We start from the raw sequence: 16,284 nt of genomic DNA on the forward strand, positions 1-16,284 counted from the left end.
ATGGCTAGGTATTTCAAATGAGATTCATAATACTTTAAGACAAATACTTCAAAACTGAAGCCAAAAATGAAATTAAAACTTAAAAAAGGAAAATGGAGTTGTAAATCTTACCAGGTATGGTGAAAAATGTATTCAGCCATGTACCACAGACGGCACGCAGTTCGAATCCTGCTCAGCGAGTTCTATAATGCGGTCAGCCAGATGGATTACTACAAGTATAACATCATTTTGTACCTTTTTCTGTGATACAATAATGGAGGTATTTCTCAGCTCAATTTTCGAATATCCCGCAAAACTTCTCTTTACTTGGCAATACTGTTTTGACAACAACCTCTACAAACGTAGCTACCCAAAACTTCACAGTAGTAAGTACATGTGAGCATCAGAAGAGAAAGTGAATCAACGTTAATTGGTTTTGCTCCCAGTTGGATTTTGTCATTGCCTTATACCGATGTTTATTCTGATGTCATCTCTGTGTATTGTAGTTCGTTGCGTGATATATTTACTTTATGTTAACCTCATAGGTAATCAGCCGGAACATCAAGGTAAACCAATGGTGAACGACTTGTGTGGAACATCAGTCAAATAAGTTAATATTTTGTTGATGGATGGATGGTTGATCCATCAAGTATTGTCTGATTAGAAACATCGATTTGGATAGAATTATTGCGTTGAGACAACATTAAGACTGAAGTGATTGCTGAGTCTTTGTGTACTAAATTAAGCTTTCTAGCGCTATAATCGGTGTAGGAATATATCTGGTTGGTTGTTTCACGTTTCACTGGATGATTCGTGTCATCGAATTAGATCACAATGTATTTGTTTCTGGAATTTGTTTCCTCTTAATCCAGTTAACTCCCACTTACCTCAAGAGGGATTGGGTAAGTATGGAAGATAATTTTCCTGAACCAATTTCAACTTCGTACTACGCTTAGCGAAGATGCATACATACTCTCACCATTTGCACACAGCAGCACCATGAAGTACCAATATAAGTAATTCTGGTAAATATGAAAAGGAAATTATTTTATTAGTTGTTCATTTGACTTACGTACAACTGATGAAACGAATAATGAGTTAGTTGAGTCAGTACTTTTGTCTGGAAGACCCAGAAGCAACTGAAATATCAATTCTGCACAATTTGATAGTTGATAAATGATGTTTACTACTCAAGAGCTGAAACATTTATTTGTTTGATTCCCCGGTTAACATTTCTTAATCAAGATTCAGATATGTTTTCATCTTTATTCGTCTTCACATACTACTAGTACTACTACTAATACTAATACAGTGTTTTTTGAACATGGACTATATAAAAAGATTTAATAAAAGGTTGTTTGGATTCAGCGGTATATTGTAAACAAATTTCACAGGTTCGCTTGATTAAACTTTGACAATCTCTCATCCAATTACAGCTAAAATGGAATGATCAAAAATGAAAGAGTGTATGTATAAAACAAAATACAAGCAACATACATGAATACTTCTAGTTGATAAACTGCGTATACATATGTATACGCCTACTTTATAGTTGAAAGTATTTGTTGATATAATTGTAGTCGTTTTTCCTATTAAGATCACATATTGTCTGGCGCATATTTCGGTTTTTTAATGAAATATGTTATTAGTTTGGATCCAGAAATCTAATTACATCAAGATTATATTGTTGATGACTGATCACAACCTCTGAAGAGCATGTTCACGAAAGTTCGATATGATTGTTACATCGATACAAGGAATGGACTTTTTTATAAATCAATGATCTAATTAACTAGGCTGATGCTACACGCCTGCCATCGTAACTATTAGAAAACTCTTGGTTAACAAAATACATTGAAGAGTTTGGTTGCTAATATCTACTTTTCGTATATGTATTGAATTAATATCCCATTTTTCTAAAATAGAAGTACTCACGAACTCCGCTTAAGAAAACTTCTGTTTGCCAAAGTATGTTGTTTTGTCGACCAATACCCAGCGTATTTTCTACTCGTAGCCGTGGTGTTACGCATAGATATCAGCAAAAAATCATACGGCATTTGGTTGACGGTCCAGTTTGGATCCGCGATGTAAATAAGGTGTAGCAGTTCTGTTTTCCTTAGTCTAATTACATTTGTAATTAATTTTTCTTGTAAGGGAACTGAAGTGTGTAAATACTTCTAACGATAATATTATTATAATTTTATCTTCTTTAAAATTAAATCTAATTCACAATCAAAATTTCTTATTATTTTATTTTCTTGTTGTTATTCGAGATTGCCACCCAGGGGCATTGTTTGGGAAAGGGCAAGCGCAATTACCTCCCTCTCTGAGTTTGAGAAATATGTTGTCTTTTAATTCAATTGTGTAGTACTATCATAAAAATTTTCAAACTCATTTTGGTGGAGAACCTCGCTCCCCCATTCCCAAAACAAATTTTGAAATGGCGCTGCTGTAGAGCCTCCTGGTTATTATCGCCAAGTTCTGTACGTACGCGTCGGAATACTATGAAGGCTGTCATTCATTCGCAGCTCTGATCGAAGTACGTAGTATGATATGTTTTTCGATGATTTAGTATCGTTGCTATTCTTTCAATGTAATCGCGATGTTTTTGTTTGTGTCAATGAAACGCGGGAACTACAATCATGTTTATAGAGTTGTGAGAAAATTCAGACTGAAAAGACAACCTTTCTAGTTCTGCGGGTGAGTGGAGGACATAAAATTGTTGTTCTATCATTGTGTTAAATTGTAGTAAATATTTATTTATTTACTTTTTTTAAAAACTCAACCAATCTAACATGGAAATTTGGAATATTATTTTCAGTTTGGCTGCATTTGTGGAAGAAAATCTGTTGGCTCATGGAGACACCACTGGTAGCAGAAAACGATCTAAGGATCGTGTGTGTACCGTGTGCTTGAAAACTTTTGCGAGTCCTTGGAAGTTAGAGCGTCATATGCGCATACATACAGGAGAGAAACCTTACAAGTGTCCAAAATGTGACAAAACTTTTACTCAAAAAGCAAACTGCAAAGTGCATTTTCATATTTATCACAACAGAGCGTAAAAAAAAAAAAAAGTGTATTATTTTCGTAGCTGATCATCGTGTGAAATCTTACGAGTTAATTTTTAAAACACTTAATAGTACTCAATTATATCTTTCTTATGTAACTCTTCTTATAAATAAAGATTTAGTGCATAAGTGTAATAATATATATTATTACTTCATGTATTGTGTATTGGAGGTAGAATGAAAAGTTTTAAAAACATGCGGTCGTTGTAAAACTTTGAGCAAATTGCTCTACCTGGTTATAGAGAAACTAACCACACCCGACTGGTTGAATGATGTGTTTCCCAGACTGGCAAACACGATATGGGAGACCCTGCGAGAAAACGGCAGTCGTCTGACCTCAGTCACAAAGGACTTTGCACTATGGAGCTATCAAAATTATTGTTTCTTATCATTTTCTTTGTTCACTTTTATGCTTTATGATTAAAGCTCTCCGTTATCCTCACCTTTTTTTTTTTTTAAAAAAAAGAAGTTTTACCGAATAAATTAAGAAAAAATGAATATGAAAAATGTAGAAAGTAGCCCTAAAACAGACAGTGTCTACAAAATGCTATATTGTTTACAAGGTCTTTCATATAGTACGTGAGTACCTGATAATTATGACGTCCTAAGTTGCGAGCCCAGATTTTTGATCTGTAAGAAATTGCTCTTCAATTAATAACGTTTCCTACATACTACCTTACGTCTTCCATGTACAGAGTGAACCTGAAAGTTGTGCACAAACTCCGGGAGGAGATTCGTGACATCAAAAAAAGACAAAAAGTCCTTTTGCTTATTGTCGAATTCGCGTCGTGTACGAATGACAGGGGTGCCGACGTGGAATCGACAATCGAATCCTGACAATTGGATCGGAACAGAAAGGTATGCACAAACTGCGGGAAATGATTCGTGACAACAAAACTAGTTGAATATGGCTACGAACGTCAGCAAAATGGTACATTAGGTAGTTGCGCAGACAGTTTGTGCACATCTTTCTGTTTCGTTCCAATTGGCAGAATTAAACTATTGATTGCAAGTTAGCACATCTCACCCCCCTGTCACTCGTTAACGACGCGGAATTTGACAACATGCAAGAGGACTTTTTGTCTTCTTTTGATATCACGAATCATTTCCCGGAATTCGTGCACATCTTTCAGATTCACTCTGTGTATTATTTTATTCTTCATTGTCTTTTAAGTATTCACTAAAATTCAGAAACTTGGAGTACTCTAATCTGACTTAATGGAGTCTGAATCACGGGAATCAAACACATGAACAACCATACAAATATCAACCGTTTAACCTTCGGTTCCCGTTCATTATTACTCTTTACGGTAGCAACAATGTTTGGTATTGCTTTTCCACCTGCTTCGTGTTGTATAAGTACAATCTCTTGAATTATTGTGACGACGTCGAAAATCGATTTGTTAAATTGAAGAGTAACCTAGAGTTTTTTTTTTTTTAATCCGCACTTGATTTGTAGAGTGTGCCGTATTCCATTAGTATCCAATTTTAATATTTGTACCTGTAGACGTCATTGATGTCAATAAACGATACTTTCATCATTAAACAGAAATACGAGTTCATTTTCATTTATTAAGATTAGTGTAAAGGGACAAGTTTTGCCGATAGATGGCACTACAGTCTTCGTATCTTTCCCATATATATTTTACCTTTCACGAAAATTTACAATTTCTTTTACAAATTTCAACGTAGAGACTTCAAATTTTTAGAGAAGGAACTTCATAACCTATTAAAAGGGAACAATCCGTGCCGATTTTTTATTCAGAATTTTCTTCACAGTTAAAACAATTCCATTGTTAAAAGTTTGGATATCCATTTCAACAATCAAGCCATTACAACAATGAAGAAAATTCTAAATAAAAAACCGGCTTGGATTGTTCCCATTTAATAGGTTATGAAGTTCCTTCTCTAAAAATTTGAAGTCTCTATTTTGAAATTTGTAAAAGAAATTGTAAATTTTCGTGAAAGGTAAAAAATACATGGGAAAGATACGAAGACTGCAGTGCCACCTATCGGCAAAACTTGTCCCTTTAAACCAACCTTAAAGTTTTTGAAGAATAACCTAATTTGCAATCAAAAATAGACTCTAAATACAGAAACACACATGATAGAGTTGGAATATGGTAATAGTAAGTATATGGATCCGTTGGTGACATACAGCTTTCAAGTAAGGTTATCGCTGTCTGCTGGATCGCTTGAAAGCATGACAGGCGAACAAAAAATAAAATTGCGACTGTAACGTTTCAAGATTACCCTGTAAGTAAAAATGAGTGTAAACCAACGTGGATGGAAGAATTGGTAATGGAGTGGAGGGAAACGGGAAATTCCGAAGAGAACCCATGGACACTTATGCTATCCATCATACTTTTACCAGGGCTGTGATCAAACTAAGGATAACTGGCGTTAGAAGTCAGCATTTTAGCATTTAGCCACCGTATCCAACCTTAAAAACGTAAGCACAGTTGTCGCACCTTTGCCTCGTACTTTAGAGACATATTTTTTATATTGGTTTTCCAAGATTACACAGAGTCGACATCCATCATACATTTTCCGTTCTAGAAATCTGCATGTGTTAATACCTTTCGAATATGTATTTACACAATCTAACAGTTCTCATTTTGGTTTCCCTCTATACATTATCCTTTCTACTATCATTTTTCCACTCTTGTCTGCATAATCCTAATTTCTTCTCATGATGGCACTGTAATCTATTCCATACTTGGTTTGGAATTTCAGATACTGTTTCTTGTCCATCCTGCTAGAAACTTATATCCATATTAGCATTTTCATTGCAGTCACATTTGGTTTTTCCTTTTGTTTGTTCGTGATTACTAAAGTCAGTGGTGCCCACACCCCCTCATATCCATGACGCACCCCCCCTCAAATGTCTATCCGTAGGTGTTCTTCCATGAAAAAAAAAATCTTTTCGATTAATTTTTACATCCCCTCAAACATATTTATATAGATTTTTAACCCCCCAAATATTTCAATGACGCAGTTTGCGTCATAGCCCCCCTTTGTGGGTACCCCTGCTTAAGTTTTTGTTTCATATAGCGTTGCAGATCTCATAGGCTCATCCTTTTAATTTGACGCCTACCATTGTATTGCAAATGGCATATATTCTTCCAGTTGTCTAATTGCTAGTTTTCAGCGTCCCTAATCAAATCGAGATATTTAAATGTATCCACTGTCTTTATTTCCTGTACTTTTATCTGTACTTCGTCTTTTCCTCAAAAGTGTAACTATTATGTCTTCTTTCTGCTGATACATATTGCGTTCATTCCACTACGTTCATATGTCCTTGTTCTTCTAGTCTCTTGTCAAAAAAGTGACTTAAAGAAGTTTGTTTTCCATTCTTCTTGTTTATATTCTGTCTCCCTTTCTGTTCGTTTTACGAAATATATCATTTGCTTCGTATTTTTGAATACATCAGCGGAAACAAATGTAGATACTTTAAAAAGGAATAAAATATAAATGTAAGGATTTAGAAACCCTTGAATCTTGTAGAACACTGAATGTAATTACTGATACAATACATGCCCTTACATTATAAAGATGCGCTTTCTTTATTTGACTTGATATGCTGCGATTCTTTATCTAGTCTAGATGTAAAACAAAGGTTGCTATTCTATTTCAGCGCTGTTCATGGTCCTTCGAATACCATTTCGTTGTCAGATGGAACGCAGCTAAGTCCTATGCTGAAGAAGTATAGCTGTTCTTGGTGTTCGAGACCATTTTATTGCCCAGCAGACGTTCGGCGACACGAACGCATTCATACAGGCGAGAAACCATTCTCGTGTGAGTTCTGTGGGAAAAGGTTTCGAGAGAAGCATCACGTCAAGTGCCACATGAAGTTACATGCACGACCATATTCTTGCTATATATGCACAAAAACCTTTGACTCCGAAAGCAAGTTACAGACTCACTTGATTTATCATCAAGTAAACTGTTAAAACCAGGAGTACTATGCGAAATGTATAAGGTATGTATGTAAAATACAGAAATGTTCTTATAGTAATGATTGTAAGTTGAGTAGCTATTTATTTGAATCAATCAGATAAATGATTTTTTTTTATAAAAAGTAACAATTAGCTTGTGCTTTTAAACACTTAAGAGGCCCCATTACGGCTAAATTAAAATACCGCTAATTTTGCAGTAGTTATATGATATCTTCAAATAGATAATAGATAATCAAAATATAGAACAAGAGTGCCCTAGACAATATTATTTTATATGAGATACCGTTATCACAACTCACTTATCTGCTTTCGATTTCCAGCCATTTAGAAAATCGGCATTTATTTTCGCGTTTATAAATGGCTGCAAACGGAAAGCTACTAAGTGACTCGTGATAACGGTATTTCATGCAAAATAATATTGTCTAGGGCGCCCTTGTTCTATATTTCGATTATCTTTTATCTATTTGAAGATATCACATAACTACTGTATAATTAGCGGTATTTTAATTTCACAGTGATGGAGCCTCTTAAGTACTTCGGACGTTCACAATACTGTAGCGAATCAAGCGGAGTTCCATTCTACCCGGAAAAGTACGTTTCTGTTTTGCCTTTACTTGTAAACACTTCGACCAATCTCAACCAAATTCTGCATTGCCATCCGAGCATCGATGGATATATTTAGATAAAAAGAAAATAAAGCTTGAGTATTGTTCGCGGAGGAGGAATATTAATCGAAAAACAACTCCCATAGAAGTCAATGAAGCCAAGCGACGCCTAAACAGGTATGCAGCATATTATGCATGTGCATTGGTTAGTGTATAACCCCGTACCATTCACTGCTTAATCGAGATATGTAAATTTAGCACATTGTACTCTTAGAGAAGTCGACCGCGCATAAAATGTTCCCTTCATGGAATCAGAGGCGAATCAAGGACGGACTTCTGGGGAGCGGTGGGTTGTAATACTACTACTTAGAGCTACTTCTAAGAGCTCCAAACTCTGTTTTATTTATACATAAAATAAGAAAGTTTCCTCTTCTGGGGGGCAATCGTTCCCCTGGATCCGCCACTGCATGGGATAACTTTAAAGAAAGTTACGGATTTGCCCCAAGTTTCACTTTTGAAAATATAATTATCGGCTTCTTCCGATAAAATGTCCATTGCTTGTAATTCGAAACGCCTGGAGACAAGACAATGAATCAAAATATAAGATAGACAGACCCTTTTAAATGTAATACGGCTCAGCGAATTATTGTGTTCTGGTTGCCCCAAACATAACCTTCTATCATGGGGTTTTGGGGACTCATCCGAAAATTTTAAGTATGATTTTAAAAAAATATAAAAATTTTGTGTGGGATACGGTTTACGAACTGGTCGTTATTTAACTTTGAACTCTTCCACAGTCAGATAAATCCTTCAATGTTTATCACTAATGGTCACTCGTAAAAGAATGAAACAAAAACTGAGCTAGGAAGATCAGATGACACACCAAATGATGCGCACTGGTTACTTCACAGGGTCCTCTGAGTCACCAGAAGGTTATAAATTGGAAGGTATGTCGTCTGATATATCATGAAGTAGTGAACAACTTTTGCGTCCTGTTTATACGAAGACTACGAAGGTGCTTTCTGCTTTGTTATTACAGTATTTTCATTTGCACCATGTCATATTGAGAGCAGTTATGCAAGAACTCGCAGTTAAATAGTATCCATTGCAAACCGTTCTCCCGTGTCCTCCCACTATTTTCTCTTCCATTCCCTTACATATGGGTATGTTCCATTAGGATATATTGCATAATGGCAGGATGGTAAACTGAAGATTTTAATCATGTCATATCATGAACTCGTTTGTTACTAAAAACTGGATCTTTCCTTTTCTTTTTATGAACAGAAGTAGATGATCAACAGATGCGATTTCATTACAAGGTAACCAAAAGGTTCCTTCCGTTTATAATACTCCATTAGTCATACGCTCACAAGAAGGAAACAAAATGACGCAGTGCCTGCCAAGCGATCAAGATTTAGTCTAACCATCGACCTTTTGTAATACAGGGACGTTGCGCATGTACAGCAATCATAGCTTGTCCAGTGTATCGAAGAAGGCTTGTTGTATGACTTTAAAGTGGTCCTGTCAGCTGCTGCATGAAATCGCCTCGTATACCAGGCATTTGTGGATAATGCCGTGAACGAACGCATCACCAGGTATTGGTTTCAGAAATTCCTTCGGGAAATGTGAGCCTTTAGAATGAACCTTACAATGGACGACCACATGGTTGGATGACGAGGCCCTGAAAGCAGTCGTCGAGGACGACAGTGGTCTAACGTCTGATGAACTTGCAGAAAACAGTCAGGCTACATCTGCTGAAACAGTCAGGCTACATCTGCATGGGATAGGGAAGTCATAAAAGTTAATCAAGTGGGTACCTCACCCATTGTCGGCAGCCAACAAGGAACAACGTGTGACAGCCCGTTTGTGCTTGCTCACTCGACTTCTGAACACCAATATCTTCGATCACTTGCTCACTGGTGATGCAAGGTGGATCCTCGTAGGCACTCCCAAGCGTATCAGACATCGATTGTCGTCACTGACACTTCCTCACACCTCAAGATTCACGAAAGGCTATGCACTGTGTATGATGGAATTGTCGGCAAGTTGTGCATTACGAGCTCCTTCCACTTGATCAGACCATCACTACTGATCTCTACTCTCAGCGTTTCTGAAGGGTGCACCGTGCATTGCTGAAGAAGGAGTCAGTATTGGTGAATCGCAAAGGTGTGCTGTTCCTGCACGACAATGCAAGAGCCACATGTGGCAAAGAGGACCCGGAAGACCCTTCAGCAACTTGACTGGGAGACACTACCATGCACCATATTCACCATACCTTGTGGCAACAGATTACCACCTGCTTCATTCCCTCGATAACCACCTACATGGGAGATTCTTCGCAAATCAGGAAGACGTGTGGAACGCACTCACGCACTTCTTTACAACCACGACCGCCAAGTTTTTTTTTCACCAGGGTATTGTGCGGCTGCAGGAACGTTCAAAAAGAAAACGTTAGATTCTGATGGAGATTACTTCGAAACCTAAAGGTATATACCTTCCACTGTATTGCTTTTGTTTCTCACTGCTCTAGAATGGCAACAACATGTTTGATTACGTCGTACTACAGTAGTCCGAAATAACATTAAAAATTGAGCGTGATCTTAGATTGATTCATTTCTGTATACGTCCTTTGGCAACAGAGATACTATATACGACAGTACTTACAGTTTGAAGTGAGGTTTGATCCACTGAAATGCGTACAATACTCTTCCACCGGGAATCGAACCGGGAATTTCGTGTATCAAAGATATATGCGCTCACTTCTAGAGCAGCACTAAGAACAATCACCTTAGAAAAGTACACTAACATTGCATTGAGATTGAAGTTTTGAAAATGTCGTTATTTATGTTAACTACCTCTTCATCTTTCATGTAAAACTAGATGTTTTTCCTTTTCATAAATAAACATCGATAGCAAAACTGCTGTCAAAAACGTAAAGATATACTTTATTTTTCAGTCGTGGTACAGGTTTAGAAATTGGGACTGTGCACTCACGCACTAAAAATGTACAATTCTTAGTTGAATGCAAAGAAGCACTGTTCACCAATACATAGTACCATCAATCACTAATAGATAAATGTCTTTCCGTTTTCTTTTATGGGTGTATCGTATTCACAACAATTCAATTAAGTTCAAGAGATGGATGGTGTAGCTTTGCCAGGAGACAAATTGAAACTAAAGTCAGAGGCTAATACGTTTGTTAAAATACAAGATAACCCAAAAGTTCTTTTCGTTCTAGAACAGTGTTAAACAAAGAGCAGTACAGCGAACAATATATACTTTTAGGATTTGAAGTAACCTCCATCAGCATCCAACACCTTTTGCCAACGTCCTTGTAGACGCACGATACCCTGATGAAAAAACTCGGCGGTCGTGGATGCAAAGAAGTCCGTGAGTGCATTCCGCACGACTCCCTCATTTGCGAAGAATCTCCCACATAGGTGGTTGTCGAGGGAGTGAAGCAGGGGCAATCTATTGGCGCAAGACCCGGTGAATATGATAGTGTCTCCCAGCCAGTGTCTCTTGGGTCCTCTTTGTCACATATAGCTTGGCAGTGTCGTGCAGAAACAACATACTCTTGCGATTCACCAATGCCGGTTCCTTCTCCACAATACGGTGCACCCTTTGCACCTACTGAGAATAGAGGTCAGTAGTGATGGTCTGACCACGTAGAAGGAGCTCGTAATGCATCACTTGCAGGCAATTTCACCATACAGATAGAGTGCAGAGATGGTCTTGAGGTGTGAGGAACAGGGTCACGTGGCGACAACCAATGTCTGATATGCTTGAGAGTCATAGAGTACCCACGTTTTAGCACCACTAAGCAAGGAATCGAAGATGAGTGTGTTCAGGTACCGAGTGAGCAAGGATAAACAGTCCGTCATTTGTTGTACCTTGTTGGCTGCCGACAATGTGTGAGATACCCAACTTTCCTGTCCCATACAGGTGCAGTCTCCACTGTTTCAGCTGAGACATGGAACCTTTCTGCAAGTTCATTACATGTTAGACCACTGTCCTACTCGATGGCTGCTTTCAGGGCGTCGTCATCCAACACGTGTGGTCGTCCACTGCGAGATTCATCCGAAAGGCTCACATCTTACGAACAGAATTTCTGAAACCAATGCCTGGCGATGCGTTCGTTTACATTCTCCCTATATGTCTGGCATGTGCAGCACCTGACAGGTGCACTTTAAAGTCATACAACAAACGCACGCGAACAAACTTCTTCGATACCTGTATTTCTCTTCAACAGTGGCTGTGTGCACAACATGCCTGTATTACTAAAGGTCGATGGTCAGACTAAACTACGATCGTCTGGCATCACGTGCGTCATTTCGTTGCATGTGAACGCAAAATTAAGACATGAACTTTTTGGTTACCTTGTATATTGTCTTTTCAGCATTAAAGCTATATGAGACATAAACCTACACTTCTTAAATATGGAATTTGAACCACCGAGATGCGATCAAATGGTCTCTCATCGAGCATTGTACCTGGAGTTCCTGTCACGGAAGAAACGCGCGTTAGTCAAGAGACTAGCGGTGAAGGCAGGATAATTCATGAGTAGCAATGAACTATTCAAACAAATTCAATTAAATTGAAGCGATTGATGTTAAAAATTTCTCCCACAGAGAAATTGAATTAATAAAATGAGGAGTAATCTGTGTATAATACTGAACTTAACCATTAAAAAAAAATGTCGTGAAAATTAGTGACAGAAAGAAAAGGTTAACTGATACGTGGGGTAAAGGGTACCATGTCTCCACATATTTGTTTGCATGCATTTCCCACTCGTTAACAATCCTCGAGTCTTTATATCACCGTGTGACGTGTAAGATTGCTTTTGTACTAGTTCATATTGCTCGTGAGTCTAGAATTGTTGCTTCAATCAGGAGTATTTTAAGGAGCTATACGTATTTTGAGATAACTTAATTTACTCTCACCAACATTTAGTTTCATAAGTGCTACAAACGGTACAATAGTTCATCTCTGAAGCTTTGGGAGGCCAGGGATTGTGCCAATGTTTCCATTCACATTCCAATATTTGTGAATTACTGCAAATTGTTATAGCCTACACAAAGGGCTATATATAAAAGGTAAATTGGAGAAATCGAATTACGGGGCAGTCCTACTTGACAGAATACATGATCTCAGTATTGTTATTTTACATATGACACAGACGCAAGCTCCGTTCGACCAAAACAACCATTTTTTTTCTTTTTCCTGTTTACTAGAAGGTGAAATAATAAGGTGGTAACCATTCTGTGTTTTACAAAAACTCGAAATAGCCCTCTTGCAACGTAAGAGCTTAGGGAAATCTTCCATTTTTATGAGCCAATCAGGATCCTAACTCGATTGTACGGAAGAAATATTGATAAGATTTCACTCGAAAACGTACAAAACTATAAAAACTGTTTATCCATGAAATTAGTATATTTTGTTTGTAAATCTGTAACTTATATTGTAGGATACATTAGTTCCTGACAAAGGCTTGTTTGTTTTGATTTCAGCTGGGCTGATATTACGTCACTGGAAGAAGTTTCGCAGGACATGGTGGAGAAGAGCACGACGTGTTCTGTATGCTTCAAGAACTTCTCCACATTGTCAAATCTCAAGAGACATTTTAGGATTCACACCGGCGAGAAACCTTACGTGTGCAATGTGTGCTCCAGACCATTCAGTGATGCCAGTAGCTTTAAACGTCATAAAAAATATTTCCATTTTGTAAATTGAACATTAGTTTGTGGTTTCATATGATCTTAAACTAAAATTCCGCGTTACAACCAACGGAAGATATGAGTGTACACTTCTGTCTGGTATACTATAAACATACATAAAACTACAGTTAATAAAATACAGAGTAGTGTTTTGCAATAATATACGTAGGATGTAACTGACTATCATGTTGTTACGTCCCAGTGTTACCGAATCATCTTCAGTTACAGAGTCGTCTTTTTTAAAATCACAAATTCGTTTGTAACTAAGTTCTGTCGCTATTAAAATATTCCTGTGATTACAAGGACTACTTTTTCTTTCAGCACGATGAAAGTCATTCACATTACTACATAACAAGGTAATTTATTTTGCTTTGAAATATACGGATTTTCGTTTTTATCACTCGAATAACCAATAGATACAAAAATGCAGTTTCTTTTAACCCTTTAAAACTATGCTATGCATAAATAAATATCAAAGTTCTTACAGAACGCCCGTGTTAGTTTGTCCTTTTGTCGACAGGTAAAAGAGCAAAAACGCCAAGAGAGAGCGCAGAAATGGCTTTCTGATACGGTTTCAACGTTTTCGAAGAATTAATTCCTTGGCTGCCTTTTTCTCCTTTACTGCGTTTGCCCTTAGAATGTTACGTCGTGTATTCACTAATTTATACACTAAAAGTTACACACACACACACACACACACACACATATATATATATATATATATATATATATATATATATATATATATATATATATATATATATATATATATATATATATATACATATACATATTCTTTACAATGAAAGATTTTACCCTTGCAGCACCAGTATCTATAAAACATTCCAGGAATGCCTAAAAAATTTATATATTAAAATGTTAGGTTTACATGTTTGTGGTCAATTCCTTTTGACAGTGAGATCTTGGAAACCACAAGTTCTAGAAACCTGCTGTTTTCACTGGTCTACTTCAAATATTGTGAAGAGTTGACAGTTCTTATACATTTTTTTAAAAAAAAGTACCGTTATTATTTTATTCAACATTTTATGGATTGTTTTTAGCCCATAAGATTAACATTGTTGCTAGGGCGAAGCTAGAGTTCATATCCTCGGGTTATGTATGTAACTAGTAGAGGAGTTACTAATGGCGGGCTCACGGACATTGCAGGCACTTTGCTTACATCTGAATGTCAATACTTATTGCATGATGGGAACTTCTGAGACCTCAAGAGCCGCAATGAGGCGTACTCGAACCGATATGGATTTATAAGGGGAAACTATCCATTTGACATAATCTGTCACTTCTCCAAGTTTACCACAAAATCACCCCAAAACCTATAAATTAAAGTGCTACATTATATCCTATATGTTTGTCTATAGTAATCCTTCCGTTTTTGTGAGTCGTCCTGTCCTTCACGTGTGTGTGTGTAAAGAGATATGGACAGATACAATGAGGAAGTGCAAAAGATATCCATGATCATATCAGAACTATGCGCTGTGAATAGACAGGGCAGGTTCAGCTAGTAGTTTTTAAAAGGTCAGTGGAATACTTGTTGGACAGTCATGGTACACTATCGGTTGAATTAAAAATTCGATTAAACTGGAATAAAGGGTTTTTGATATACAATACTCTATCAGTGTTACCAGATTGGGCTACAAGTAGCGTATTGAGCGGTATTTTAAGTGCTCTCTCTACAAAAGTTTCAAATTGGGCAACACGCTACTTTTTGGGCAACTTTCAATTATCTGTCATGTAACTTTTCAGAATAAGCTATTTTTTTTTTTTTTTTTAACTTTCATATATAAATTATGTATAATACAATACAGTTGATTATTTCTGTTCGCAGTGAACAATAGGTTTAGTAAAACTAACATGTTCGATGAAGTTCAATTCTTCTTTCAGTACTTTTTAAACTTCAGATTTGATAACACTAGACTTTTGTCAAGTTTACACTGTTGCAGCACCACTGATTGTCTTGCCGTCCCAGTTAATGCCAAGCCTTAGTAGCTCTATATTGTTGTGTAAACGTGAGCATTGCAAATGTAATTGTGTTACTGTACTATCCATATTAACATAAAGGATAAATGAGGTATGTACAGTAAAAACTCCAAATTCATCGTTTGCGGATAAAACATTCAGAAAATAAGTTGAAAAGCTGAAGAATAACTAAAAATAACTGTGAAATGCGTACTGTAAACATTGTAAAGTGTAGGGCCTATATCAGAGACCACAAGACTGACTTAAGCAAACATGCATGTCCTTGGAAATAAGAAAAGTCGCCCATTTTATATTGTCACTGTCTTCTCAGTTCATTGAACATTGCAGTTCTGTTTCTCATATAGTAGGCCTACGGCGTTTGTTCTAACACATCACCGTCAAAATCCGAAACTACGGTTGCCACTGACTGTTACCAACCCAAGACATCTAACGTATTTCCAACTTCAGGTGTTCCCATTAAATTGACAAGGATTTGTGTGTGTATATGGTAGCGGATTTGAACTAGTTTTACCCTATTAGTAAGAGTGTATAGTTGCAAAGTAATTCATTTTTATATTTGGGCTACAAATAGTTCAGATCCCTACTTTTGAAGCACAATCTCGCTACTTTATAACCTTCAAATCTGGCAACACTACTCTATATTTGTATACGACTCTCAAGTAGCAGTTTTCTCGTCTCTTTAGCTATCTTTGAAATGAATTTCAGTTTAACAAAATCATAATGTAATATTTTGTCAGAACCTGAGAATATGAGGGACAGATGACTTAGAAACTGTTTTCCGAGTTTGGGAGGTGATTCCTGACACTAAGATCACACGAAAAATATAGACCAACCTGGATGCACAAATGCTTCCTTTCGGAGTAATAGCTTTGCGAAAACATGAAAAAATGAACATTAAAGGTCCATAGCTCCAAAACTATGGGAGTTACCGTAGTCGGGTCAAGACTTCACTTAGGAA

At 36.9% G+C, this 16,284-nt stretch overlaps 1 protein-coding gene across 21 annotated transcripts in view; it reads left to right on the forward strand.

Moving 5' to 3' along the window:
- Positions 1-16,284, forward strand: part of LOC145680198 (uncharacterized) — a 490,330-nt gene that overhangs the window by 197,668 nt on the left and 276,378 nt on the right. The window contains exons 4-5 of one of the 21 annotated variants that reach the window (XM_081750477.1): positions 6,685-7,029; positions 13,122-13,242. The exons of 17 other annotated variants lie outside the window; for them this stretch is intronic. In XM_081750477.1, coding sequence (XP_081606603.1) covers positions 6,685-7,000 — 316 coding nt within the window. In that variant the 3' untranslated portion in view covers positions 7,001-7,029; positions 13,122-13,242. Of the gene's footprint in view, positions 1-2,800; positions 3,114-6,684; positions 7,030-13,121; positions 13,616-16,284 lie in introns of those variants that run through there. 3 more of the 21 variants (XM_081750503.1, XM_081750509.1, XM_081750508.1) reach the window with 3 other exon arrangements.

This window comes from Thermobia domestica, chromosome 3, assembly GCF_964235325.1.
Source record: "Thermobia domestica chromosome 3, izTheDome1.hap1.1, whole genome shotgun sequence".
NCBI lineage: Eukaryota > Metazoa > Arthropoda > Insecta > Zygentoma > Lepismatidae > Thermobia > Thermobia domestica.